This window comes from Coturnix japonica, chromosome 2 (genome assembly GCF_001577835.2).
Source record: "Coturnix japonica isolate 7356 chromosome 2, Coturnix japonica 2.1, whole genome shotgun sequence".
NCBI classification, from domain to species: domain Eukaryota; kingdom Metazoa; phylum Chordata; class Aves; order Galliformes; family Phasianidae; genus Coturnix; species Coturnix japonica.
The window spans coordinates 43,082,934-43,109,360 of record NC_029517.1 but is presented as its reverse complement, the minus strand read 5'-3'; the positions used below and the strand labels follow the sequence as shown (position 1 = coordinate 43,109,360).

At 36.7% G+C, this 26,427-nt stretch overlaps 1 protein-coding gene across 1 annotated transcript in view; it reads left to right on the top strand.

The window, feature by feature from the left end:
• The window catches only part of GABBR2 (gamma-aminobutyric acid type B receptor subunit 2), a 449,900-nt gene that overhangs the window by 277,698 nt on the left and 145,775 nt on the right, over positions 1 to 26,427 (top strand). Inside the window, exons 9-12 of the mRNA XM_015854241.2 lie at positions 12,923 to 13,003; positions 14,711 to 14,861; positions 15,326 to 15,458; positions 25,983 to 26,090. Coding sequence (XP_015709727.1) covers positions 12,923 to 13,003; positions 14,711 to 14,861; positions 15,326 to 15,458; positions 25,983 to 26,090 — 473 coding nt within the window. The remainder of the gene's footprint in view (positions 1 to 12,922; positions 13,004 to 14,710; positions 14,862 to 15,325; positions 15,459 to 25,982; positions 26,091 to 26,427) is intronic.

Genomic DNA, 26,427 nt, shown 5'->3' with positions numbered 1-26,427 from the left:
TATAAACCTCTTTTGTTATTGCTATAGTATATCATTTCAGATTGCTGCAGTAATATCCTTTTAGGAAAAATATCATCTAAACTGACATGCTCATAGCAAAAATTAGTTATGACAACTCTGCGCATCTTGATCTTCAAGAGGTCTGTTTTCTTTCCAATGTGGAAATGAATTAGTCATACACAGATACCTCTAAGAAAAAGTCTCATGAAAGAAGCAAAGAAATTCAAGATTCTTCAAATGGATTTTTCACCAAATTATGTGTATAGTGCTCTCCTGATTATTAAATTACACTGTGTGCTGGGTCAAGGTATAGAATAAATGATTATCGTTTGTTTGAAGTGAATGAGAATTAGATAATTAAGAAGCATATTATTGGGTTTCAGATAGCAGGTAATTTGGTGTTTAAATTCAATGAAAGGTTTGCATGGAGTGCAAAGAGGAAAGCTTCTTTTATAACCTACAGGATAGGTTATAAAATAAATGTAGAAGTGTTGTTGGTTTTGGTTTCTTTTCAGTTGAATGCAGATATAATTAGGTAGTATAGGCTTTACAGCATTTCCAGTAAAATCTTTCTAAGGTCTGGAAAACTCCATGAAGGAAACAGAAATCTGGGGATATCATGTTTGCTCAGGGAAGCAATCAACTTTTCACTTGGGTAGAAGGGACAAGGGGGACATGGTTTTAAGCTCAAGAAGGGAAGGTTTAGATTGGATGTCAGGGGGAAGTTCTTTACAGAGAGTGGTGAGGTGCTGGCACAGGCTGCCCAGAGAGGTTGTGGATGCCCTGTCCCTGGAGGTGTTTAAGGCCAGATTGGACGGGGCCCCAGGCAACCTGGACTAGTACCAGATATGGATGTTGGTGACCCTGCCTGTGGCAAGGGGGCTGGAACTTGACGACTCTTGAGGTCCCTTTCAACTGAAGCTGCTCTATGATTCTATGGGCTTTGGAAACAGTCAGACTCTGTCTTACCATTCTAAAGTTGCCTTGAGTCCTGGCATTTTTATTATCTCTTCTCTCCTTGTCCTGGTCCCAGTTCCCACTCCTCCAGGAAAGTCAGAAGGTGCTAGATGCAGAACAGTTAGCGCTGTGGAGATGAGGAGAGTGTCAAGAGTGAAAAAAGACTGTAAATGGAATCTGAGGGCCCCTGATTTTCAAACATGCAAGTAAGAGTCCAAACATAGATGTCATAAAAGGACTTTGACTGATTCTCTAAGCTGCATTTCGTGTTTCTGGATAGCAAAAGTATATTATTTCCATTGGAAGCTCATATTTTTTTTAATAAAGGCTCTTACATAAGAAGCAAATGTTTACTAAAAAGTGAAGAGACAAAATCTGTATATGAATTTAATTAACTGCCTTCTAATAAAGTTTTGCACTGAACATCATAAAATTTGGGGTTAAGGTTTCCTGGGCAAACAGCTGCAGTACTTGTATTTTTAAATTCTGATAAATATATAAAACAAGTGGCATGGATTACAATTTTCTTCAGTTCATTTTTTCTTCCTGAAACATTCTATAATTTAATTTTCCATTGAATGCTGTGACTAGCATGGGGTTGGCTGCAATTTCTTAGATATGCATGCACTGAGATATGTATTTACTTGATTACAGATTTAAATCCTCTTCTCACAGTTTAATGGTTTTGATTTCCAAGCATGTTGCTATTAAAGTTTGTAGGACAACAGACTTTGGTAGTTAGCTTATGGTATTACCTTACCAACTGTTCCAGGGAGTTTTTGAAATATTTTCTTCCTGGAAGTAATTTTGAAATTTTCATTTTCCATATTTCCTCTTGTTCTCATGCTCCAAACAAACCTCAGCTTTCTTACTCATCACACACCTACACCTTTGATTATATCTGTCAATGGTTTACAGGCTGGTTCAGCCCGGTTCTGTGACTAGCAGGGTGGAAGGATTTTGCAAAATCCATGCCTCAGAAAGGGGAAATGGGGAACCCCACAATAATTAAAAGCAGTGGCAACGACCTGAGGAGAAACAAAGTAGTTTACTAAATATGGAACTGGAATGCAAGATAACACAGTATAATACAGTGCAATTAGAACTGAAGCTAATAAATCAAATATAATGAGAGAGAGTATCTGAAAGCTGTAGGCCTTACAGCAGTGCTGAGGCAATGTGTGTGGTTGGGACAAACAGGGAGGTGAGGCTGAAGACAAAAAGGGACATTAGGTGACCTTGCCAGGGGTTATATTTCCCCCCTGACCGCAAAGCCCCCCAGGGTATGTAGTTCTTCTTCTCTCCTGGGACAGGTAGCTGGAACTGGACTAATAACACTTTAAGTCCCAGTGCGCTACATGATGTTATGATGTGGAATACCAATAACCAAAAATCATAAAACCATGACATTTCTACATCATGCTTAATATATATATACAAACAAGCCATAATTAACAAGCATTAAAAATGCACTCACACAAACCTATATACATACACATGGAATTACTCACTGCACTCCCCTAACATCAAATTCCCTTGTGGTACACATTGAACATTCCCATTTTTCTGCAACACCCACCAAGTGCACCCAGGTCTTTGGACAAAAGCAGTTCCATGAAGAGGCTTGTCCTTTCCAGAAGCTGAAAAGACCCAAACTGTTTTTCCCAGCATGCTCTTTATGCGCACTACAGGGACATTATTTCCCTTGACAGTATGTATGGAGCTGGCAGGACCATCGCGATTGAAAGATCCTGGGGTGTTGACCAACCAAGTGGCTTCTGCCAAATGCTTCTCCCAATTCTTACAAATTCTACCACCTATTGCTTTCAACATGATTTTTAAGAACCTATTATAGGGTTCAGTTTTACTGGAAGCTGGAGCATGGTAAGGATTATGATAAATCCAGTCAATGCCATGATCTTTGGCCCAAGTATTTACAGGAGAATTTTTGAAATGAGTCCCATTGTCTGACTCAGTTCTTTCTGGGGTGCCATGTCACCACAAGACTTGCTTTTCAAGACCCAATATGATGTCTCAGGTGGTAGTATGGGGTACTGCGTATGATTCAAGCCACTCAGTGGTTGCCTCCACCATGGTAAGTACATAATGCTTACCATTGCAAGATCGTGGCAAGGTGATATAATCAACCTTCGGTGCCTCCCCATATTTATACTTTTGCCATCGCCCTTCCCCCCAAAGAGGTTTCATCCTCTTGGCTTGTTTAATTATGGCACATGTTTCACAGTTATGAATAACCTGTGCAAAAGCATCCATAGTTAACTCCACCCCTCAGTCTCTAGCCCATTTGTATGTTGCATCTCTTCCTTGATGGCCCAAAGTCTCATAGGCCCACTGAGCTAGAAATAATTCACTCTTATGTTGCCAGTCCAAGTCTATTTGAGCCACCTTAATTCTGGCAGCTTGGTCTATCTGATGGTTGTTTTGTTGTTCTTCAGTAGCCTGACTCTTGGGCATATGAGCATCTACATGGCACACTTTTACAATCATATTCTTTGTTTGGGCAGCAATGTCTTTCCACAGTTCAGCAGCCCAAATAGGTTTACCCCTTCTTTGCCAGTTACTTTGTTCCCACTGCTGTAACCACCCCCATAAGGCATTTACCATCATCCATGAGTCAGTATAAAGCATTGGCTACCTCTCCCGTTCAGCATCATCTAAGGCCAGTTGGACAGCCTGGAGCACTAGAACTTTAACTCTGAGTGCACTACATGATCTTATGATGTGGAATACCAGTAAACAAAAATCATAAAACCATGACAATATCTCAAGAAAAAAAAAGGTAAAAGAGGGACATCTATATCCCTCACTTTCAAAAGAGTAGATGTTTTCAAGTTTTTATTCTAGCTGCAATGAAAAATTGATGACACAACTCTTGTGCACCAGATTTATGTTCTACTCAATTTTGTGCATCTGCAGGGGCTGTTTAATACAGTCTTTTATGCCCAGCCAATTGTAAAGACTCTGCTGTTCTTCACTGTCATACTGCAAATACAGTGATAAGTAAGAAAAATGCATACTTCTGCTTTTCTAGTTTTAATCAGCTTTTCAAGGATTTTTTTCCTTATATTATTTTTCATTGCTACAGGCATAAATCCTATACTCTTGAAACAAGCAAATGTTCAGAGTAAAATCATCATTGCTTTATGCTATCAATTTTCTGGGCAGAACAGAGTCTTTGAAATTACACATTTTGTCAAATTGTTTTCACTCAGTACCTACAACATCAACTCTGCCTGGAAACTCTTCCATGTGCATACTTAATATTATGCACAAAAATGAAGTTCTGCTTATGCAGAAGTGCCCATGTGATCCCGCTGTGCTTTGCCAGGCAGCTTCATTCCAGAGCTGTCAGTCAGGTGTATTACATAATTACTCTATATTAATTATTAAAGCATTTATTATTTAGAGCAATTAGAATTTAATATCTGTAGCTTTCCATGGGAGAAATTTCTCTTAATGCAAGCCTGTTTTCTGTAGCTCCTATAGAAAAAGTAGAAAATAAGTAAGGATTTGAAATTAAGAAGCCTGACAATGAGGCTTATTATTCTAGGAAAACACTGAAATGATCATTAGAGATAAAATCAGGAACTATCACTTAAAAACATTTACTTGTTTATAACCTTATCAGTCTTCTAAACCACTTCCTTCTGTTCTTGGTAAAATGTATATTGTACCAAATTAGTGCTAGGAAGCAATTACTGTAGGCTCCTTATCCCCCTTTCTGTTTTATTCAGCACTGCAAAGGGGTTGCTAGAAAAAGAAGTTAAAGCAAGTGGAGGTTCACTGAAATGGAAGGAAAATTTCTTTTTTTTTTTTTTTTTGTAACTCTGACATTTAACAAGCTTCAGCTGGAGTTTTTCACTCCACTGGAATATAAAATCAACTTAAATTTAAAATATATATTATTTAAACAATATCATTTCCTGAATGAGAATGTTTTTGCAAATAGTGAGTTTGTTTCCTCCTGTGGATTTTAGCACCAGTAGAGTTTAAAAAGAAAGTTAAAGAAATAGTAACAGTGATAAATTTTGAAGTTCAAGACTAGAATGCATCCCACTAAAATGTACTTCTAGTAACTGAAGGAAGGCAAAGAGTTCTAACAACATGAGGAGCATGCATCTGTGTGAATTCATTCCAGTACGGCTGTTTCTAACATCTTACATTTAAAAACAGTTTGGGATTTGTCTTAACATAAAGGTTACACATGCTTAGGTCCAAAACAAAAGGATGTCAAATTCATGAGCTGAGAAAAATCAGTGCAGAGGGCTGTGGCACTGGGCTGTACACAGATTTCAAACACTGTTTGTTTGTTTTTTATCAAACCCACAATTTCTTTTTTAGATCAGCAGTCTCCCATGTCTGGATCCAGCATCTGGATCCATCTCTTAAAGCTTGTGACAATTGAGCATGGTCATTTTTTCTAGCTGACAATACTTCACACAAAGATTTTATGGGTGACAGTACCGTGGTGCATGAGGCATGATGTTCCTCTACGTGTGTACTTGTGACCTTCCAGCACTCCTCCACCTGGAGGATTCCCCAAACTTCTGAAACTTCTATTAGCATCTTAGCAATCATAAGGATGTTTATGAAATACAGAATTTGAAGTGGAAATATCTAGCAGTCACTTCTGCTTGTAAAAATACTCGAAGCAGTGCCCCTTGAACACACCTTCCTCACCCAATGAATCATGCAATTCTTGGGTTTTATGGGGCTTTGTAACATTATCCTCACTTACAAGTGAGCTGACCAACCCCAATTTTATTAGTGATAAGCCCATTTCACATGGAGAGCATTGCTCTCTAATGGTGGGGAAATTCAGCCCATGATCCCATTTTTCTCCAAGCCCTGAGGCAGACTTTTTCTCATGGGAGGCCCGGAGATTGAAAGACTTGATATTTATGGCATTTGATAGGTCTTTTATTGGTGTCTCCCATGTTCATTTATGCACTGGAAGTTTAATGAGTGTTCTCCAGGAATATGGCTACTTGTGTACCTCTATAGTCTTCCCTATATCTCAGCAGGCAGTCATTCACATATGCAAGACATTATGTACATGGACTCTTTGGTGCTCTACGTTTTTTCCTGAAAATCTTCCCCTGCTCTTTCTGAATCGAGTTACTAGAATAAACCAGCCTGTCTGAATCAAAAATGCCTTATAGGGGAAAAAATAACACTGCAGTTGCCCTAAAAATTACAAGACAGAAAACAGCATAGGTTTCACAGCTTTGAAGATATGTATTCAGCTCTCCCTCAACAATCTTATGTTTAATCTTAGGAGACGGTAGAGGGAATCCTGCCTTTGGGTTTGACCCCAAATGGCAAAGACATTCAAAGATCTTTATGTGCTGCAGTGTTTTCACAGGCCACCTGGTCTAAGGGCAAGTGGATAAGCAAGGACATACGGAGTCATTCAGATATTGCAACAGTAAGACACACACCAGCTGCTGCTCTCCTCCCATCTGAGCGTGTTAGCTGTGCAACTCAAATCTCTATATTATGAAAAACTTTTAAGGATGCACTATGAAGAAAAGAAGCCACAGCAACTCCTTTTTTGACCTCTCAGCTGGAGTAGACATGCTACAGCTGCACACATGGCCCACTGTGAGGTTGCTCAGCATGAGCTGAGCACAGTGGGGGAATCGTTGCAGTGACAGATGGTGAGGGAATGCCCTGCTCATATAATCAGAGGTGTGCATCCAAATGCTTGACTTGGGATAACAGAGCCTTTGTTTCCTCCTTGCTTGGTTACCAGAAAGTGGAAATGTTTTTCTGCATGGAGGGAAAATGACCTTGTTCCAGGACACTCAGTGACTTGTCACATGTATGCAATATAAGGGTGATGTTATGCATATGTGTATGGTTATCATCTAAATAAGAAAGGACCCCAAACCCTTGAAAGGAGGACTGTTCAGTAGATCTGAGCAGCCTCTGAAAACACAGTGGCAGAGATTTGTCTGTGTTGTTTAGGACAGCTTAATCTGTACCCAGGCTGGGCCACTGTCAGTGGTTATGCTGTGCATCACTGGAATGACAAGAAAAGCAGCTCTGAGGAAAGAAACCACCATCCAGGGCTTTCTAAGAAACTGTTGTTGTTATGGTTCTTATTATCATTATTATTAATTTATCTTCTCAACTGTAAAATAAGCATTACTTCGTAGTGAATTGAAATTAGAATTACAGTTTGATGAGTAATGTTTTAGATAAGTGTGAAAAAACCCTTCTTCTGGACTTCCAGGAGAAAAATCAAACAAAATGCTAGACTATCAAATGTTCAGGAGGACAAAAAGGTCACTCTGATCTTTCATCTGAGTTAACCAGAGTATGTTTCTGGGGCTGGGTGCACTCTGAGGTTCCCTCCAGCCCAAGCTATTCTGTGATGCAGTGATACTTTCTTTTGCCAAACTCTCCTTACGTTGTGTGACTTACATACTGAGACCTTTTCCAGAGAACCAAAGAGAGAATAATTGCAATTATTCCTTTTGGATAACTGGAAATACTACTGGTCTGTCACCTTGAGTTCCTTTGGAAGTCTCATACGCTTGTCAAAATTGATACAGTGCTTTCCTATGGTCTACTGACTGTTATCTTGGAATCAGTATATGTGGAATTGTGCCTTACAGCATCCAATGCTTCAGTGCTCTGAAATCAAACTGAAGAGACAACAAAATGTAGCCACAGCCTCCCTCACCAGCACCTCCTGCCTCCCATGCAGACTTGGCACCAGTTTGTCCCTCTCCTGGAGAGACTCTGACAGACAGGACTGCTGATGGTGACTGGGCTGCTGCCAGAGGGGACTTCTCTTCATATCAGTGGTGTCCAAATCCAAACCTGTCACTGCCTGGAGGGGCCGTCAATCTGTGCAGCCCCCTGAGACATTTTACAGGACACCAGCCCCAGAGTGTACATGTGAGCAATTTGGTTTCATAGCGCACCTGCTCTATAAAATGGGCTGCTGTGTGTGAGCAAAGGTGCATAAATACACAACAATTAATAAAATGGTGTTATAATTTAATACTTGAGTAACTCTACCATTAGTTTAACTACAAGCCTGTAGTTTTACACATTTCCCACTGTAAATTTTTAAGCATGGACAAACACAATAATTTGGGACTGTGCTAGGAGGAAGCTGATTCCAGCTGATACATGAAATAAACATGTTGAGAGAGATCAACTTTTGTTTGTAGACCACATTACTCTCAGATAAATAGCAACATTAAAAAACACAGCTACATTTCCTGTATTACTTCATAGATCGTTAATTTTAGCAAACAGAATGGTAAGTTATGAAGTCTACAAGAAGTTAATCAAATCATTAAAGAGAATGTACGAGAGAGGAGAAGAGTCCTGCCTGGATTGAGAAGTTGCAGTATTTAAGTAACTAAATTAAGTACTAAAACCAAAATTGTGATGTCAAGTACAGGCTCATTTCAAATTATCAGCAAATAACACCCTAAGAAACAGCAATTTCTTTTGAGAATAGCCACTGTAGGCTTTGTATACTTTGTTCACTACACCAACCATTATACTTCATCAATTATCTGCCTTCCTTATTGTGAATTTGTTAATAACTTCCCCAATGTCCTGAACGAAATGTATTGTGATGGTCTTACCAATTCATATTTTACTATGTAATTATTTAAAACTCAAAGTCATTATTTTGTTATAGCACTTTGATATGTAATATATAAATACCTAAGATAAATTTAAATCCACGTGAACTACATTACTAAATTGCTAAGCAAAGCTAGAAGTCAGTTTAACAAGTAAAACAGGAGACAAATATAAAATATGAAAGATAAAAACAGAAGTTAGAAATATAATGAGCAAATTTAATTTTGATAAGCTATTTAGGATGCAGATGGATGAACTTTTTATGGAAAAATCTTTTTGAGCTATTAAACTGGATGAGATTTTTGATGAGTTCAGAGCTCTTAATGTCATTTTATGAACTTGCTTGCTTACATACTTTTAGTTTCCTGTTGGCTAAATACCATGCTAATGTAGTGAAACAAACCCACAGTTAAGACTTCTTAGCTTCTATTCTGACTTTATGGTTGACGTACACAATTTGGCCTTTGGCTAGTTTAACCTTTCTGTCCATTTTACTTTATAGATGAATACAAGATAGGACTTGAGAAGTGGCAAAGAATAATAATTATCATATAGTGTGTATACTGTTTTCTAACAGCATTCCATGTGCTGTATGAACTGGAATCCAGGAATTCATAAAACAAAAAGCACACTAGACAAGAACATCACATGAGGGAAATTTCGAAAAATCCCTCGTACAACGATACAAACCAATAGAAATCTAGATTCCATCAGGTATAAGTAATATTTTCTTACTGCTTTGTTGAAGTTGAGAACATCGTAACATAAGTAAGTGACCTCTAAAGGTGGAACCTGTGACCCCCCATTTGGAAAGTTTTTCATATTTAATTTATAAAGTTTACTTTAAAAATTAATTTATAGTTGTTGGAAAGTGAATGCTAATCACTTATGCATTCGCATTTGCAGTTTACATGGACTTCTAACTTTATAAAATGCCACAGTGATGGAAGTAAGTACAAATAATGTTAATTTGATGGTAAACTTTGAGGTTCTTAATTACCTTTTAGAGTAACACCGTTTGGAAGCCAGCAGTAATGCTAGTGCAGACCTGTCAATCCATCTTTGCTCTGCTGGACTAGACACACTTTTTACATTGACTGGACCAACTAGACATGAAAATGCATAAAATCATGCACATAGCAACGTACATCCTTCTTTGACCCCATAGGAAACTGCTTTATTTCAGAGTGTCCTTCTTACGATACGCATAAGTTATAGTGGTGATTATGTAGATGAACATTTGGGTATATTTAACTACATCACAAGAGTTACTTGTACCCTTTCACACAAAGCACCATACTGAAAGGTGCATAGATACACACAGTATTTGCATTGTTAGGAGTTAGCCAGTGTTGTCTACATGGAGGATAATAAAGTAAGCATATCTGTCCAAACTCTTTTGCATTGCAAGAAATGAAGAAAGTTCCTCATGTTTTCTCTCTCCCCTTAAATACCTCTCAGTAAAAGCTATTTTCATCAGATTTCAATAAATGCGTAAGAAAATGTAACAGAAATTGAAATTATGATATATAGAAGAAAGAACTGCAACTTTACATAGGCTCATCTAGAAATTCTCCATGTAAGTGGTTATCAGTCATATTGGCAGTCACAATACTCTTGTGCATTTTGATAAGTTTATTCACTTGAAGTCCATCGCAGGAATATTTGTGCTTTCATTTGACAAGAACGTTTAATGATCTGTTATGTAATTAAATATCAGTTGTATTACCTTTATGAAATGTGGCCCAGTTAATTAAGTGGTAGTGGGTCAATTTTTCCACAGTTGCCTAAAATGGGATATAAAATTCCATAATAATACATGTCAAAGAAAGAATTCTAATTGACTTTTAAGAGTAGTTCAATTTTTAGTTGGCAGAAGGCTTTCATGTTGGTAATAAATGTAATCTATTCTGTAACAATTATTTAACAGCAAGGATTAGTTGCTAATAATTCTTTTAGACATAGCTTTCAGTTACATATTTCTGGGCCAATTTTCTTTGAGCTGGTTATTTGCTAATGTTTTCTCCTGTTCTTGTGTGAAAGAACAGCTGCAGATTCAAATTCTAAAATGAATTTGCCATTGTAGTATTGACAAACATCTCACAAAACGTATATATTCTCCTTCATTTTTTGTTCACCATTTTATTCTGAGCAGGAGGGATTCAATGTGATCTCTTTATTTTGTGTATGGAAAAAAAAAACACAACAACCAACTTTAAAATAATGTAAATACTAAAGAATAAGTACATGTTGTATTCTGGATATTGTGTAAAAGCACTTACTTGGTGTATTTATTTAGGCTGTCATTTGTGTATTTCTCCCTACCTACTATGTGCGTCTTTCATGTATACATATCCTAGTAACTACCTCATATAAAAATGGATGCGGAGCAATTGCTCTTCTCTCCTCACGGTTCATCAGAACTTTCTGACTTTTAGCCTGTTGCTATAAGGTTGTGGCTAGATTGGCACTAAGGTGCATGTTCTCTTCATCTCATATTAGTAGATGCTGTGGACTATCACCTGGCATCAAATGTGCAAATTGTCTCTCTCTAATTCTAATTCCTAACTTTTGTTTGGGGTTTTTTGAATTTTGAGATACATGGATTGTAACTGTAGTGCTACTAATAAAGCCAATAGTGAATTTATTCAGGTTTTAGCTGTAACAATTTTTATATTCAGATGACAACTGTGCAGGTTATATTCTTTGAGACTATCAAAGATTTATATATATATATGTCTATCACTCAAAGGATTTTCAGGCAGTGTCAAGAAATACCAACTGTTTTTTACTCTATACATAATTCTGCATGCAAAAGAAGCTGTTTTTATGGGCAGGCCTTTGGAAACTGCTGCTAAAAACCAGGATATTGCACTTGAATGTCAAACTAGTCTTAGGACCTCTCTAAAAATGTCCAGTGCTCATGTGAAAGGTGTATCAGTTTCCAGCAACCTCTAGCTTTTATGGAAATATAGCAAACACCTGTGTTTCTCTGCTGGATTTGCAACTCACTGTCCAATTGTGTATAAACAATTTTAACAATACATAGTACAGTTTATGTACGGAAAATTTTTGCTTCCTGTGAGCTTTCAAATTAACATTAATCAGCCAGCAGATTTTGCTGAAATGGAGCTAGCTGTTCCATTCAGCAGAGCTGAAGAGCACACAATTGCTTTGAGCGAGAACTGAGGAAAGGTTAATACGGAGCTGTTGGGTAAAATACAGTCTTTTCAAATTGGGCATCCAGTTCAAGATCATCAGCTCCCCAAATCAGTGTCACAAATAGGGTCATGGGCTCAGAATTTACATGCAAATAGAATTGTGCATGCCCAGAAATACAGCTCCAAAAGGAATTTTTTGGCTCTACAGAGAACAAAAACAAAGAACACTGTAACCAATGTGCCTGTTTTGTTGTTTTTTGTTTTTCTTTTTGTTTTTTTGTCTCACATCAAAAGTTAAATGTTTTTGGTTTTTTTTTCTGTGAAAGTGACAATTTAATAAGTTTCTGCCCTTCTCTATAATACAAAAAGAATCTGACAGAAATAGCAGAAATTAATTGGCGCCAGATGTCATCAAAGGCTGGGACTAATGTTTGCCTGAGTTCCAGCAACAGTAGCCAAGGCAGTATCTGAACATACCAAGTTGCTGTATCTATGTTAGGTTCAAGAAAATAAAATATATGATAATTAATCATAAAATGCACATGAAAGTAAAGTAAATATTTTAGCTCAGATGCAATTGATTAAATAATGCAGTACTTTTTGCAGTCATTGTGCTGATGAGTCGCAAACTCCCAGTCAGAGATTAGATTCCCAGTTACCTATTAACTAGCCAGTCTACTCCATGCAGGCTGGAGCCTTCCACTGTAACTTGCCTGGGAAATGCTTCACTAAAGCAAGATAAGCTAGCTGTTTAAATGAGAGCAGAACATGTGATTTAGCTATATCTGATCTCTCAACTAAGTGTCCTACTCAGTGTGTGCCAGTAAGTAAGCATGTGATCTTAAAGCTGAAGATGTCTGTGCCTAGTGACAACAATTTCCTGATTATGTAAATGAGTTCTTTAAAATCCCTTGCATTTCTTTAAAAAAAAAAAAAAAAAAAAAAAAAAAAAAAAATTTAAAAAAAAAAAGAAGAAGAAGAAAAAGAAAAATCAGAAATATTTCTTTTAATGATGTTAGCTGACTGGCATTCTGCCTTAATAATTCATGCACTTCAAGTATATTTCTCTTCATTTTGACACGTCAAAAAGAAGGCAAAATCAACCGATCTCAAATAATTGAGAGCATGGGAACTGCCGTAAACAGGTGCTCTTGTTTGTTTCTCTGCAGAAAGAAAGGAAGTGAAGGTGGGAGAGTATAATGCTGTAGCTGACACACTGGAAATAATCAACAACAGCATCAGGTTCCAAGGTAAGATGGGAAACTGGGAAGTGGTAGAGGGGTGACGTGGACTTAGCTTGCTGTCTAGAGATCTGTTGTAGCTGTTTGATATTAAAAACCCTATGAAACTTTACAGTGAGAAAAGGAGCTAAGCTGTTCTTAAAAGTAGGAGAAACCTGACCTAAATAAATAAATAAATAAATTCAATTAAAATTCAATCTGTCCTTCAGCACTTCTAGGGATGGGGAACTCATGGCTTCTCTGAGTAGCCTGTTCCAGAACCTCACGTTCTGGTTCATGTGGGCCCGCTTCTCAAGCCTGTCCAGGTACTTATGGATGTCATCCCTTTCTTTTGTCCTGTCAGCTGAACCACTCAGCTTAGTGCTGTCTGCAAATATGCTGAGAGTGCACTCAATATCACTTTCTACGTCACTGATAAAGACATTAAAGAGCACCAGTCCCAAAACAGACTTCTGAGCAGCATCACTCATCACCAGTCGCTACCTGTCAGCACTGTTCCTCCACTGCCTGCGAGGAGCTGCAACAGCTATGAGGCCTCCCCTCAGCCTTCTCTGCACTGGGCTGAACCAACCCAGGGGGGTCAGCTGCTTCTCATATGTTTCTCTGCAAGCCCAACGTCTTTATTGACCTCTTTTGACATTCTCTAATAGTTTTATGTTTTCCTTGTATTGTGTCACCCAAATCTGCACCTTGTGCACAAGGTGAGGCTGCACAGTGCAAAGCAGGGCTGGAATCCCTTCTCTCACACAGCTGACAGTGCTGGGGATGATGCACTCCAGAGTATGGTTGACTCTTGGTTGCCAGAACACACTGTAGACTCAGGATCAACTTGCCATCAACCAGAAGCCCCATTTTCACAGGACTGCCCTCCAGCCTCTCATCACCCATTCCATATGTATATCTAGGACCATCCCTATTTTGAAGGTGACCATTCTCATCAAGTAATGGATGAGTATTGTCTCTGATCCTCCTTTTACTGTTAACATATGTAAAAATGCCCTTTTTGTTGTCTCACAAATACTGGCCAGGTTCAACTATAACTGAGCTTTGACCACATGAGTGTTCTTCCTGCAGTGGCAAACAGCATCTCTGTAGTCTTCCCATGTCACAAAACATCATTTCTAGTTTTCCACATAGTTCTAGAAAATCCCTGCTCAGCTAAGTTGACCTCACCCTGCCTGCTTGACTTCTGACATTTAGGAATTGCCTGTTCCCTTGCCTCAGCTTCCCACAGCCCTGTGTTAGCTTTAGCCTTCTCTGCATTGGTTGCAGGTATGGTGGGTTTCTGGATAGATCATCTGAATTTGCCCCATTGGTAATGAAAATATGCTGAGAAACAACATACTCTGTTTTCCACTCACGTTTCTGTCACTTGTTTCAGAAAAGCATAACCTCCTAGCAAACTTTACAGTTAGTTCAGGGTTATTTACATTTTAAAATGAAAGCAGGCATATGTTTTACAAGGTTCTGCATTAGGGTTTTGTTGTGATTTTTTTTTCCCAAAGACCATGTTCACCTGCTCCAGAAATACCAGTCTTCATGTCAATCAATGTGACTAAGATGCCTATCAAAGTCAGTATTTTCATCAGCTTGGAATGTGGTTTACATTTGTTAAATATGCTATATCTAGGTAATGTATTGAGGAGAGGCACATTTTCTTACAGAAATTCTGCATTTGATTGAACTCTAGCCTTTTTTTCCTTCTTATAATTCTAGGACTTGAACCTCCAAAGGACAAAACAATTATACAAGAGGAGCTACGCAAGATCTCTCTACCACTCTACAGCATCCTTTCAGCCCTCACAATCCTAGGAATGATAATGGCCAGTGCTTTCCTATTTTTCAACATCAAAAACAGGAATCAGAAGTAAGGCATTCATGTTACTTCTGTCTCAACTTATTCTGTAATTAAATGCCAAGTTTGTGGAGTTTGCCATTTGTATTTACATAAGGAAAAAAATTTAACTGCAGAAGAATTAGAAATTAGAATTATTTAGTTAGAATTACTATTATATGCACACAAATTGAAACAAATGCCTGTTAGGACAACTTTTTTATATGGTTCATAAAGTGTGATTTTTTTTTAAATTTATGTTTGACTATGTGCTATTAACATTACTCTAGCTAATTAACCCATCGGTAAAAAAGGATACCATTTCTACTGAATATTCAAAAACCTGAAACAATAGTAGAGTTTATAAAAAAGCAAATGTGCATGCTTATAGACTTTATGGAGTTCTACAGGAGGTTAGATAAGAAGGTTGGGAGGAATTCTTCTTTACTGCTCTAAAAGAATCTTCTCTTTAATGCACTATCACCTTTTGTCCATAGATTAATAAAGATGTCCAGTCCGTACATGAACAACCTTATTATCCTTGGAGGAATGCTTTCTTATGCATCTATTTTTCTTTTTGGTCTTGATGGATCCTTTGTCTCTGAAAAGACATTTGAAACACTTTGCACAGTAAGTAATTCCTTGTATTTGAGTTTACGATTGTTTTGCAGAAAGCACTGCAATATGTATGAGTGGAAGATCTTGGTATCTGGATGCCTTGTTCCTTTAATAACTTATTCTCTTAGTTCTTCCCAGGTTGTTTTATTTTGGTTTTTTTTTGTTTTTTTTTTTTCTAGAGCCAAATTCTGACACAAGCATAAAGCGATATTATTATTAGCGAAAGTTTCAGATGCATTAGGAACTTACCTCAGACTGAAAATCTCAATGTGTCTTCCTGTTTTGAAATTATACATGTGGTTTTTGCATTCAGTGCTGTGCCTGTGAAATTAGAGCTAGTAAAATCTTCAAGGTTACTATGTTTTCTTTATAGATTCCATATTATTTCATACTTCATGATAGCTGCTTGTGCAAACCTTTCTCCTCAGTCGTTTTTCTGAATTTTCAAAGGCTTCTACTGGTAATTCCAGGTTAGACTTGAAATTCACACAAGCCAAGCAGTTCTGCAACTAGAGCACAAATTCTCTATATAGCTAATAGAAAGAGGTTCCTCAAGGTCTTCAAAAGGAAAATCCTGTTCACCTCCTGTTCCACAAAGTGGAAGATATGAGCACTCATTTGTTATCTAGTGATTACCTTTAGAAGACCTCAGGTAGGCAAGGATTTTATTTTATTTATTTATTTTTTAGACATCTTCTAATGATGAGAAGTGCTCATTTAGAAATCAGTTATTGATATCATCTCCCATTCTTTTCTCATCCTTTGAGAAAAGACACCCAGGTCACTACAACTTCCCGTCAGGAAGTTATAGAGAGCAATAAGATCTCCCCTGAGCTTCCTCCTCTCCAGTCTGCTCCAAAACCTTCCCTGGCACCAAGGTCAGGCTAACAGGCCTGTAATTCCCCAGGTCCTCCTTACAACCTTTCTAGTAGGTGAGAGTCACATTGACAAGCCTCCAGTCTTCTGGGTCCTCATCAGTGAACAAGGAGTGCTGATAAATGATGGAGAGTGGCTTGGCTATCACCTCCACCAGTTCCCTCAGCACTCTCAGATGGATCTCATCTGGCCTCATGGACTTGTGGCAGTCCAGTTGGAGCAGTAGCTCTCTGACTGTTTCCTCTGGAATCACAGGGGGTTTAGTTTGCTCCCCAGCCAAGACTGCCAGGTAGAGAATGGAGTACCTTAAGGATAACTGATCTGATATTTAATTATGGACTTTATGCCAGGATGTAGACCATTCTACGAATAGGCTGATCACCATTTTCCTCTTGATGAAGCCAAGCATTGCAGAACAGAAGGAAAGAAAGAAGGAATCAGAGGTGCTGATCAGAACAGAGCTGTTCCAGGGAGCAGGTTTCCATCCAGAATTAGCTATGTAAAACTAAATTTAAATCCCTTCTTTAAATGTGAAACAGCTTAGTCTAAGCACAGAAAAATGAGCAAACATTTCCAAAATCCTATGAACCAGAATGTTTCAGGTATCTGATTTTATCACTGATTTTCTTCTCAAAATGTAACCACTACTCTCATACTCTGTAAGCAACAAACTTTAAATAAGAGCTGCTTTGTTCTGTCTCATTTGTCTTTCTTTTAAAAATAATGAATGTAAATTTGTATATGTCACATTATCTTAATTAAAGACATTTTTATTTATTGTAGAAGGTAATTAACAGAACCAAAGTCTGTCATTGAGAAGATCTGTACAGTCTCTTGAATAACTTTCATCAATAAGATAGGAGACAGAGCAGAATACTGCATTCTCAAAACCAAATTTTCATTAGAAAATATTCTCATATACCTTAAGCAGAGATTTTATGTAAACAAAGCTGAAAATTTGGGATTTCACCTCAGTCTTGGCTTTCCTGTTTTTCAGTTCCATATGGAGTCTTTCCTGATTGTGCTTTCACATACATGGGATGCTGGTTTATCTTATGTATCCCACTTCTGTCAGTGACTAGTATCAGAATCACAGATGCAAAAAATACCTCAAGAATCAAGTTATCAGGATTTTTTTTCAAACCTCCTGCTCATTAAAACAAATATTTAAATTTTTTTCCTCCTGTTATTTATTTTCTTTTTTTCAGTAGAATAGCTGGTAACTGATAGCTTTCAATGACCAATTTTCTTTCTACAAGCAATCTTTCCATGGCCACCATTCAACATGGCAAAACACTTTCCCAGTATCTCGAAAACACTGAATTAATGCTGGTGCATTCATAAGTATGGTAGACAAACTCACTTTTCTGTTCAGTAACTATTCTGTCTCTCCTGTCTCCCAAAAAACTCCCACTGAGTGCTGAGTACAGAGTGTTCATTTGGCAACATGTAATGAACATCCATCTCTCCATATGGGTAACAAGCTTACTGGTTTCATAAGGAGTACTTTGAGCTACTAGTTCTTATAGGATTAGACCAGTACAAATCTCTTTTGATCATTCATTTCCCTGGCAAGGCATGATTTTTAATACACGTTTTAACCATACTTCCCATTTTATGAAAGACTGTTATTTAGTCTTTAAAAGAACTAGCTAGAGTGGAAAATGATCATAAAAAGCTGTTGAGCCAAAAATATGTGGGTACAAATGGAACAACTTAGGTGCAAAGAAGAACCACATTGAAAGAGGCAGATCTTTATTTCTTCTGTAGGAAAATTAAAATTTTGATTCAGCCATTGTAAGTACATGCAAAACTTTATTTTTTATATGGTTAGGTATGGTAAATACAGTGACTGTGAACCTTCTGTCTTAGTGTCATTTTTGATAACTTTCTGATAACACTTATAGAAGGTCCTAAAATATGCCTGAATCTATGTTTTATTCCATAGTATTCCAAGGACACTGAAACACAATATAAAATTACACCAGTAACACTTGAAAATTTGAAAGAATTTCTTTGGTAAATTGTATCACCTTTCCTTTGAAGGAGGAGTTCTAGAAATGAAACTGCTGAAATACATAACCAAATATTAAATGTTTTGAGAGTCAGCAAAGCACTTTAATCATACGGTTAAATAATTTGATGAATAGGGCTGTTATATGCCTTTTAATTCTGTATTGTTGACTATGCACTTGTGTAGGTAATTCCTTTCAAAATAACATATTTTAATTTTGATGCTATCTTCCATTTTCTATGGAAAACTAATCAAGTATATCAAAATGCATAGTAATTTGAGTACTGATGATAGGAATTCATGATACCAAACACAGTATTATCTAGTTCCGTATCTGAACTGCAGATCAGATGTCAAATTTAAGATTTCAATTGCATAGAACTGAAACTATCCAGAATAGAAAGTTTTGAGAAAGTGGTCAGTGCAGTATGTAACAGTTACATCTTGCGGTACTCAATAGAAATATAACTGAAGAAAAGCAATATACTATTTAATTAATTTTGTACATATCTGAACTATAAATTGCTTCAGACATGAGGTAGGGAGAGAGAATGAGGATGATCTGTCTTTGTTTTTAATCTCAGAAGTACCATGGTGTCAAAAAAAAAGAGAAGATTGAAGTAAGGGTGTGAAACAAGAGTGATGCCAACTGGAAAAAATGCAAGCAAGTGGAAAATAATTGAAAGTATTAATTATATGGAAGAGAGAGATTCAAAATTAACAATGCCAGTGACATATCCTATGAATAGAGTTTAAACTGACATATGAAATAGGGATACTTAAAATAGAGTATTAAACATGATCATAATGTTTAGACTTCTGTAATACATTCTATTGAGGATTTCATGTTTTCATTTAAGACTAGTAATGTCTTTGCAAGATCAATCTAATGGGGGGTGAAAAACTACTAAGAGGCAGTGGGCAAAATTTGAACACAGGGGTTTCTCTCTTTACATAAAAAAAAAAATAAATAAAGCATTTCTGTACTGTGCAAATGACAAAGTACTGGCACAGATTGCCCAGAGAAGTGGTGGAGATCTTCAAAAGACGATGGACATTCTGTTCTGGGTCTGAGCAGGGAATTGGACTAGATAGAGCCAGAGGTCCCTTCGAACCCCTCTCATTCTGTGATTCTCTGACCCTCTGGAGTAGCATAGTCTCTTCTTTGTTATACATCTATTTCAAATAAATGAAGTAGTTGTTAATACATATCATTTTTTATAAAACTGATTAAAATGGGTCTGAAGTTTTCTTGAGTACTTCAGGTTGCTGTAAAATGCCCATAGCCACTATACAGAAAGATATTTTATGCTAGATAGTAGTGGACTGAATATCTCTGCTTCTCAGTCTTGGTGGTCACAAGGTATGGCAGCACTTTTTCCAAGAGTGTGCTGCATAAGTGACTGGAACAAGTATAGGATTCATACCATTCCAGGAGATATCTGTTCAGGAGACACTGGCTGTCTTTCAATCTCCTGAGCACTTCAGAGTTCTGCAGACATGTTCCATAAAGGTAAAGGGATCTTGCAGATTTTACTGTTACTAAATTAAGCGTGCATTCTCATTCAGACATCTTGAGAATAGGCACATTCATAAAGACAATAGAAGTTAGAAATCTTCAGTTCTCAGACGTGAACTTTACATTTTGATCATTAACCTTCAAATGTTTCTATATCTTCAGAAGCACATAGGGTTTGTCTGCTAACATTATTCTTAATTGTGGGTAACGAACACTTAAAATCTAACTCCATTGTTTTGCAATGTGAAAGACAAATTTTTGTCCTTTTTCACTAATTTTCCATAGTAACATCTACATCTCACTGAGAGAACAGCTATACAAGATGGAATGATCCACCACACTGAACTTTTTCTTGGGAAATCCTGAACATTTGCAAGGTCAGGGTTGCAGGGTGGTATTAGGTGGGCAAAACATCTTGAAAACCTGCACATCAAGCAGAGATTCAGGGATTGCAGTCAGGTGCAGAGGGGAAAATTTGAGTGCAAGAAGTTGTAGAATGAGCTCCTAGGGAAAAGAGAAAGCTGTAGTGTGAGGGGAATGCTGGACTATTTACTTGAACTCTGAAAGTCATGCATTTGGCTGAGAGAAGCTCTGGGAGCAGGAACTTTATAAAAAACAGGTAGAGGGAGAGAAGGTCATATCAACTTTTTTCTCTTTGTTTATTCTTTATGTATCCTTGTCTCTTTGAGGTTTACTTACCCATTTTTTTGTGGTAACTGACTAGAAGGAAAATATTTTGGCAGGAGCACTTCAAAATTGGGGCTGTCTTGGTGTTCTCTGGGCAATATCTATCTGGACTTGACCCTGGGTAACCAAATGACGTGTATCCCTGTATTCAGTTAGCAAGTGATGACAGAATCATAGAATCATAGAATGGTTTGGGTTGTACTCTTTATTCTTATTCCATGTACTCTTCAGACATTGCTATATGGGTTCTTGGGTTCCCCCACCCCTCCTTTTGGACTTAAGACTTGACTAATTATTTTCATCAAATTGTTTAAGCTTGGCTAGAAATTATATTTAAAAACAACAACAACAACAACAACACAAGACAATAGACTCTCAATTCATTCTCAATTCATGCTGTACTGCAAAGGGATTTGGACACCTAATCCTTTTCTTTGTCTTTGGAAATCAGAGCCTTTTTTTTTTTCTTTTTTTTTTTTTTGTACTTTAGACTGGCCTTTTTCATTTTGCATGTATTCTTTAGTTTATTTCCTTTTTAATTGTGTAATTGTGTAGCTGTTAATTTTAATCTCTCTTTTCTGTATGATCGATTCCATAATTGTCCTAACTGTGGTTCAATCTGCAACTGATCTCACTGCTATTAAATTCAAAGGCAATTCTATTACTGCATTTAACACTAGCCTGATCAGCTTCTATTTTAGTAATTGACATTTTCTTGGGGCAGTGTAGAGGGAAAAGTTACAAAGCTGAATAAATACTTGAAACGAAATTATTTCATATTTTGAAACAAATACACAACAACCTTGCCAGCAATTTATTAAGGGAATATTTTTAGAACATTTTGCCTCTCTTTCAATGGGACAATAATGGATTTTAAAGACCTGTCATTGAATCATAGGCAATTATGATATCTTTTACACTACCCTTGGATAATTCTCAAAAATGGTCTGAAATATATTAAGAAATCACTACAGGAGATCTCACAGCATGTGAAGAGCCACTACACTTAATTTATGTGGAAACAGCAGGATTCAATACTCTAATGTTATTGTCACTTACTTGTAAAATTGTGCCGGTACCACACAAATTCTAAAGAATGAGTTAAAAGACCAAACACGTCATAAAGTGTTTGAGATTAAATGAAAAAAGTATAAAAATCAACTCAATGAATCCATTCTTTGGGGCCTGCCTTTACTCATAATGTGAATTCTGCCTTTGCTAATAGAAGCAGGATCAAGCCCCAGGGAAAACTTGTTGAGATGTCACACTTTTGTTCATCATAATTATCCTTTATGTCTCCAGTCTGCCAGCAATAGAAGGTGCTTAATTTTAAGCCCACGAATAGTCCACAGAAATCAACAGAATTGCCTACTTAAAGATAATTGTGCTCTCTGAGGCTAAACCCACTGTGTGGCTTATTCTCATGTTTGTCACTTTTAAGTGCCTAAATCTAATACCAAGATGCTACCAGTCTGCACAGCTGCAGCTGAGCAGTATTCAGCTGGACCCTGCTGTTACTGCAATTTCCAGCCCAATGCATGTGCAAAACTGGCTAATAATTGCCAAAATCAATCAGATTGAAACTAGAGGGTGTTGGGAATGTCAAGTCTTACGGAAAATAATAATAATAATAAATAAATAAATTTTTAAAAATGATAAGGTTTTTATTTAAAAGGAATTATTACTATTATGGTCTCGAGATAATAAGAACAATAATTTCAAAAACCTGAATGATTCATCTGCAGCAATACAAGCTACAATTTTGCTAACTGGAAAAGTTGTTTGTTGTGTAGTGTTTTCAAAAAATGGATCCTAAAATAATGGAATGAATGCTTTTTGAATGTATCTTTGACTGACATAAAACAAAAGATTAGTAGGTTATATTCAATTAGTCAAAAGATCTCATTCAGAAAAAAAAAAAAAGTAACCAAGAAATATTAGCAAATATTTGAAGGCATATACTAAATATAATTTGGTGAAGGCATGAAGAATGTTTTAATGAACTAATTTTTGAAGAAAAAGATAACAGCATTTATTTTTTGCAAGTTAACTCTATAGGAGTAGAGGAATATCTTCAGTCAGGTCTGGTGTCCAGTTTGGAGAGGGGATTTGAATGCAAGGCGACCCTGCCCACAGCAGCGGTTTTGTCACTAGGTGGTCTTAAAGATCCATTCCAACCCAAGCCGTTCTATGATTCCTATTTTCTATAGGAATTCCTGCTTAATGAGAGACTACTGGGGAGAGGGTGATCTTTCTGTCTCTGCTGTTGAGATGCATAATTAAAACCTTTCAACATGACAGAATTGCAGATCAGTTCTCTAACATCACGGTGATGGCATTAGTGTAGGCTGAACTCATCCAATTATTATTACTGTCAGTTTTACTTCCTTTAAGGTGAATGGTAATTGTAAATATGATACATTTCAGAATATAATGTTTTCATGCGCTTCTTATGTGCATGACCTATAAGTTTCTTTTAAATGCAGGTAAATATTAGGGCAGATGTACGTGTCAGTGTTATTTTTAATGAATTCTAGCAGACATATTCAAGGTTACTTTCTTCAGATTTAAAAAATTATTTTACTCTGATATAAACCACCTCATTCTTAGCAACAGTGATCTCATTTTGATAAATTTCCTGATACCTTTAAGTCACAGTCTTTCCAGCGTAGCCAATAGTTGTATTGTTCTAATTTGCATAATTCAAATCAGGAATATGAAAAACTTTTTTTAATTGAACATGATATAAATAACATTTTTTTTATTTTTTTTATTTTTATTTTCTGAATACCCACTTGGAAACATCATGAGCATAATTGAATTTATTGCTATTCCCTTAAGGAATTCTTTCAGCAAGAACAAATCAGAATCAGAGACATGAAAATATCATGTATCTGTTTTCCAAATATATCACTAAACTGTACACAAAATAGATGAATACTTATTAATAGCAGCAAAAATACTGAATGCTAAGCATGATTTTCACAGCTCAGTAGATGTGAAGTTAAAAAAGAAAAAGAAGAAAAAAAAAAAAAAAAAAGATGTAGCTAGCTAATATGAGTATGTTGGTATGAAAGGTGTTTTTAAGTCTGTTGACATTGATCTGATTGTGGCTTTGGTGGAGTTATTGCCAGCCTAAATATGTTTTGGGTTTTTTGTCTTTTGTTTCAGATGTCTGTTTTAGCACTGTATTTAGGAATGTCAGTGGGTGGAAAAACTCATATGGCTTGGATCTAATTGGTATTGGTTTACTGACTTTGGTAATGCCAGGATTAACCAGTTATCAGCTAGCTTCAGGATCAGTAGCAGCTATGTAGCTGAAAAACCACAATGTCCATACATACATATACAAATATCTAAACAGTCTTTTACAAATAAATACAATGTTTTCATAACATATATATGTTTTCAACATAGCGCTGTACCACCTACTGTGGTGGCATATGCCATCTTCAGACAGTTCTGAGTGTTCATTCACATATATTCCTCTTTCCCAAGAGTCACGGTACCTGTTCTGTCTGTACTTTCACTAATTCACAATTATTGACTACGTGCATTTATGTATTTACTTATTTATTTGTTTTAAGGAACTGTAGTCATCTTATGCCTCTGCCATTGTACTTTTTTAATGGGCCCCAACCTTTTTTGTCTTGTTCACCTTGATATCTGATCACCACTGTTTACTAAAAACCAGAATTTTTATACTGCAAAAAATTTGAGGGGTAAAAAGAAACAGATTTTGAATATAAAAATGAAAGTGCTGAACATCTCTGGAAAGGCAAACACTCGATGGTGTGTACTCAGCAGTGAAACAATTGAATTCTTTCTAATATTCATCATAGACACCAAGTTCTGAATCTTGCTTCAGTGCATACTTTGTCATCTATCTGCATGTCCTAAAAATCTCAAACTCTTCAGGAGTCAGATTTGAAATTTTTCAAATAAAAAATATGCTTCCAATTCATCCAAACATTATATAGATATATTTCCTTTTTTTTCAAATGTACTGGTTTCAACAAATCAGATTTTTTAAATCAAAAAGCTTTTCTAGTGGCCAAAGGTGTGTGATTAATATGGCCAAAACACAGCTTTTGCTTTCCTGTTGCCTTCCTTTAGCCGTTGTTTCTCCCTCAGTTTTTCCATCAGCAGTGTACAGTACATTTTATTTTTTTACTTCTTTGTTCATATTTGTGCAGTGCTTTCTTGTGACAGCTGGCTCAGGTGTAATCTCCAGAGGAAGAAGGAAACTGCACCCTCCTCTAGTGATATTTTAGGTGCCCAGGATTAGGCTTCCAGCTTACTGTTGTGTCTCTTGTGTGGTCTTCCACTTGCTACAATCTGGTTTCTGGTCCCTCTTTGGGAAAGAAAAGTCTTATCAGGGCAGAAAAGTTTTCAAATAGCCACATCTCCAGGGTAATGAAAAGAGAATCTTCAAGGGATTAGAGTGGGCTGTGCAGATCTTGCTGTAACTCTGAAAGTCACTGGCTTAGCTGAAGCCAAGTCAGAAAGTGAGGACCTGCATACACAAATGCTGAAGGCAGGAGGGGTGTTGCATTAAAACTGTTTGTGATCTGTCCTCCCTGACCAGTTTGGCTTTTCTTTATTTAAAGAACAAGTCATTTTAATTTTTATCTTTTAATAAAAATGTTGTCTTTTTCCATAAGTTTAGCTGAGCGTTGATATTAAAATAGGATATAAACTTTTTAAGAGTTTCATGAGGAGTTAAAAATCTTTTGGTTTTCCTTAGGAAGTGAGCTATAAGGATAATATCCAGGTAGGTGTATCTGAAATCTGCTGGCAGTCTAGGATTAGGATCTGTCATTCTCTGTGAGCTAAACATATTCTTTTCCTTAGACCCATGTTACAGATAATCTCTTTGATTCAGACCTTGGCCCTGAGATCTGCCTGCTTAGGATATGTCTCTGTCTTTCCATTTTTACGTACCTAATAATTTTAAGGTCATCTTTTCATTATGCTCAGGGTCTGCATTAAGTGTTGTATACCTCACATACTACAGTTTCCTCCTTTTTTAGTCTGAATAATATCACTACTTCTCTGTTCCCTTTTGTTTTAAATGTTGTTGTTAATATTAGCTCCCCAAGTAGTTTTTGTAGTCTCAATCTCCTTTTTTCCTCTACTAGTTTCTTCCTCTGGCAGCACAGAATACAATAAAATTTGGGCGGGGGGGGGGGGGGAGAAGGCTATTTTATTGCTCATATATTTGAGAAGGAGATGGAGGAAGGAGAATAAAATTGAGATGACAGTAAATTAGATAATTTTGAAATGCAAAAATTTTTCTGAAGTCCTCTGCATATTTCTTAACTACTGAGGGGAAAAAAAAAAAAAAAAAAAAAAACAATGGCTGGAATGATGATATCCACATTATCTACTGAAAATTAAATGGCTTTGTCTTTTTTTTTATATATATGTACATATTTAGGTCCGAACATGGATTCTTACAGTGGGATATACAACTGCATTTGGAGCAATGTTTGCAAAAACGTGGAGAGTTCATGCCATTTTCAAAAATGTAAAAATGAAGAAAAAGGTGAGGGGAAATTCTCATTTCTCTGTTAATACCATTATCTAACTGTTTTGTTACATATCCTGGTTTGCTGGGTTTGCTGACTCTGTTCACATGTCACGTCCAAGTATCCTGACTAGTTTGATATTTGGGCTTTTTTGATCTTGTCTCGCTCCAATTTAGGAGTGAGGCAAAGGTTCTTTTAATAATGTTATGCCTGGCGTGAGATTAAGAAGAAGAAGCATTCAAATGTTGATCCGACCAGTTTATTGGAAATAATAGACAATTGAGGGGATGGGGAAGGGAGAGTGACGAATGCCAAAATTAGGGTGATGGGGAAGGGAAAGTAGGCGATAGAAAA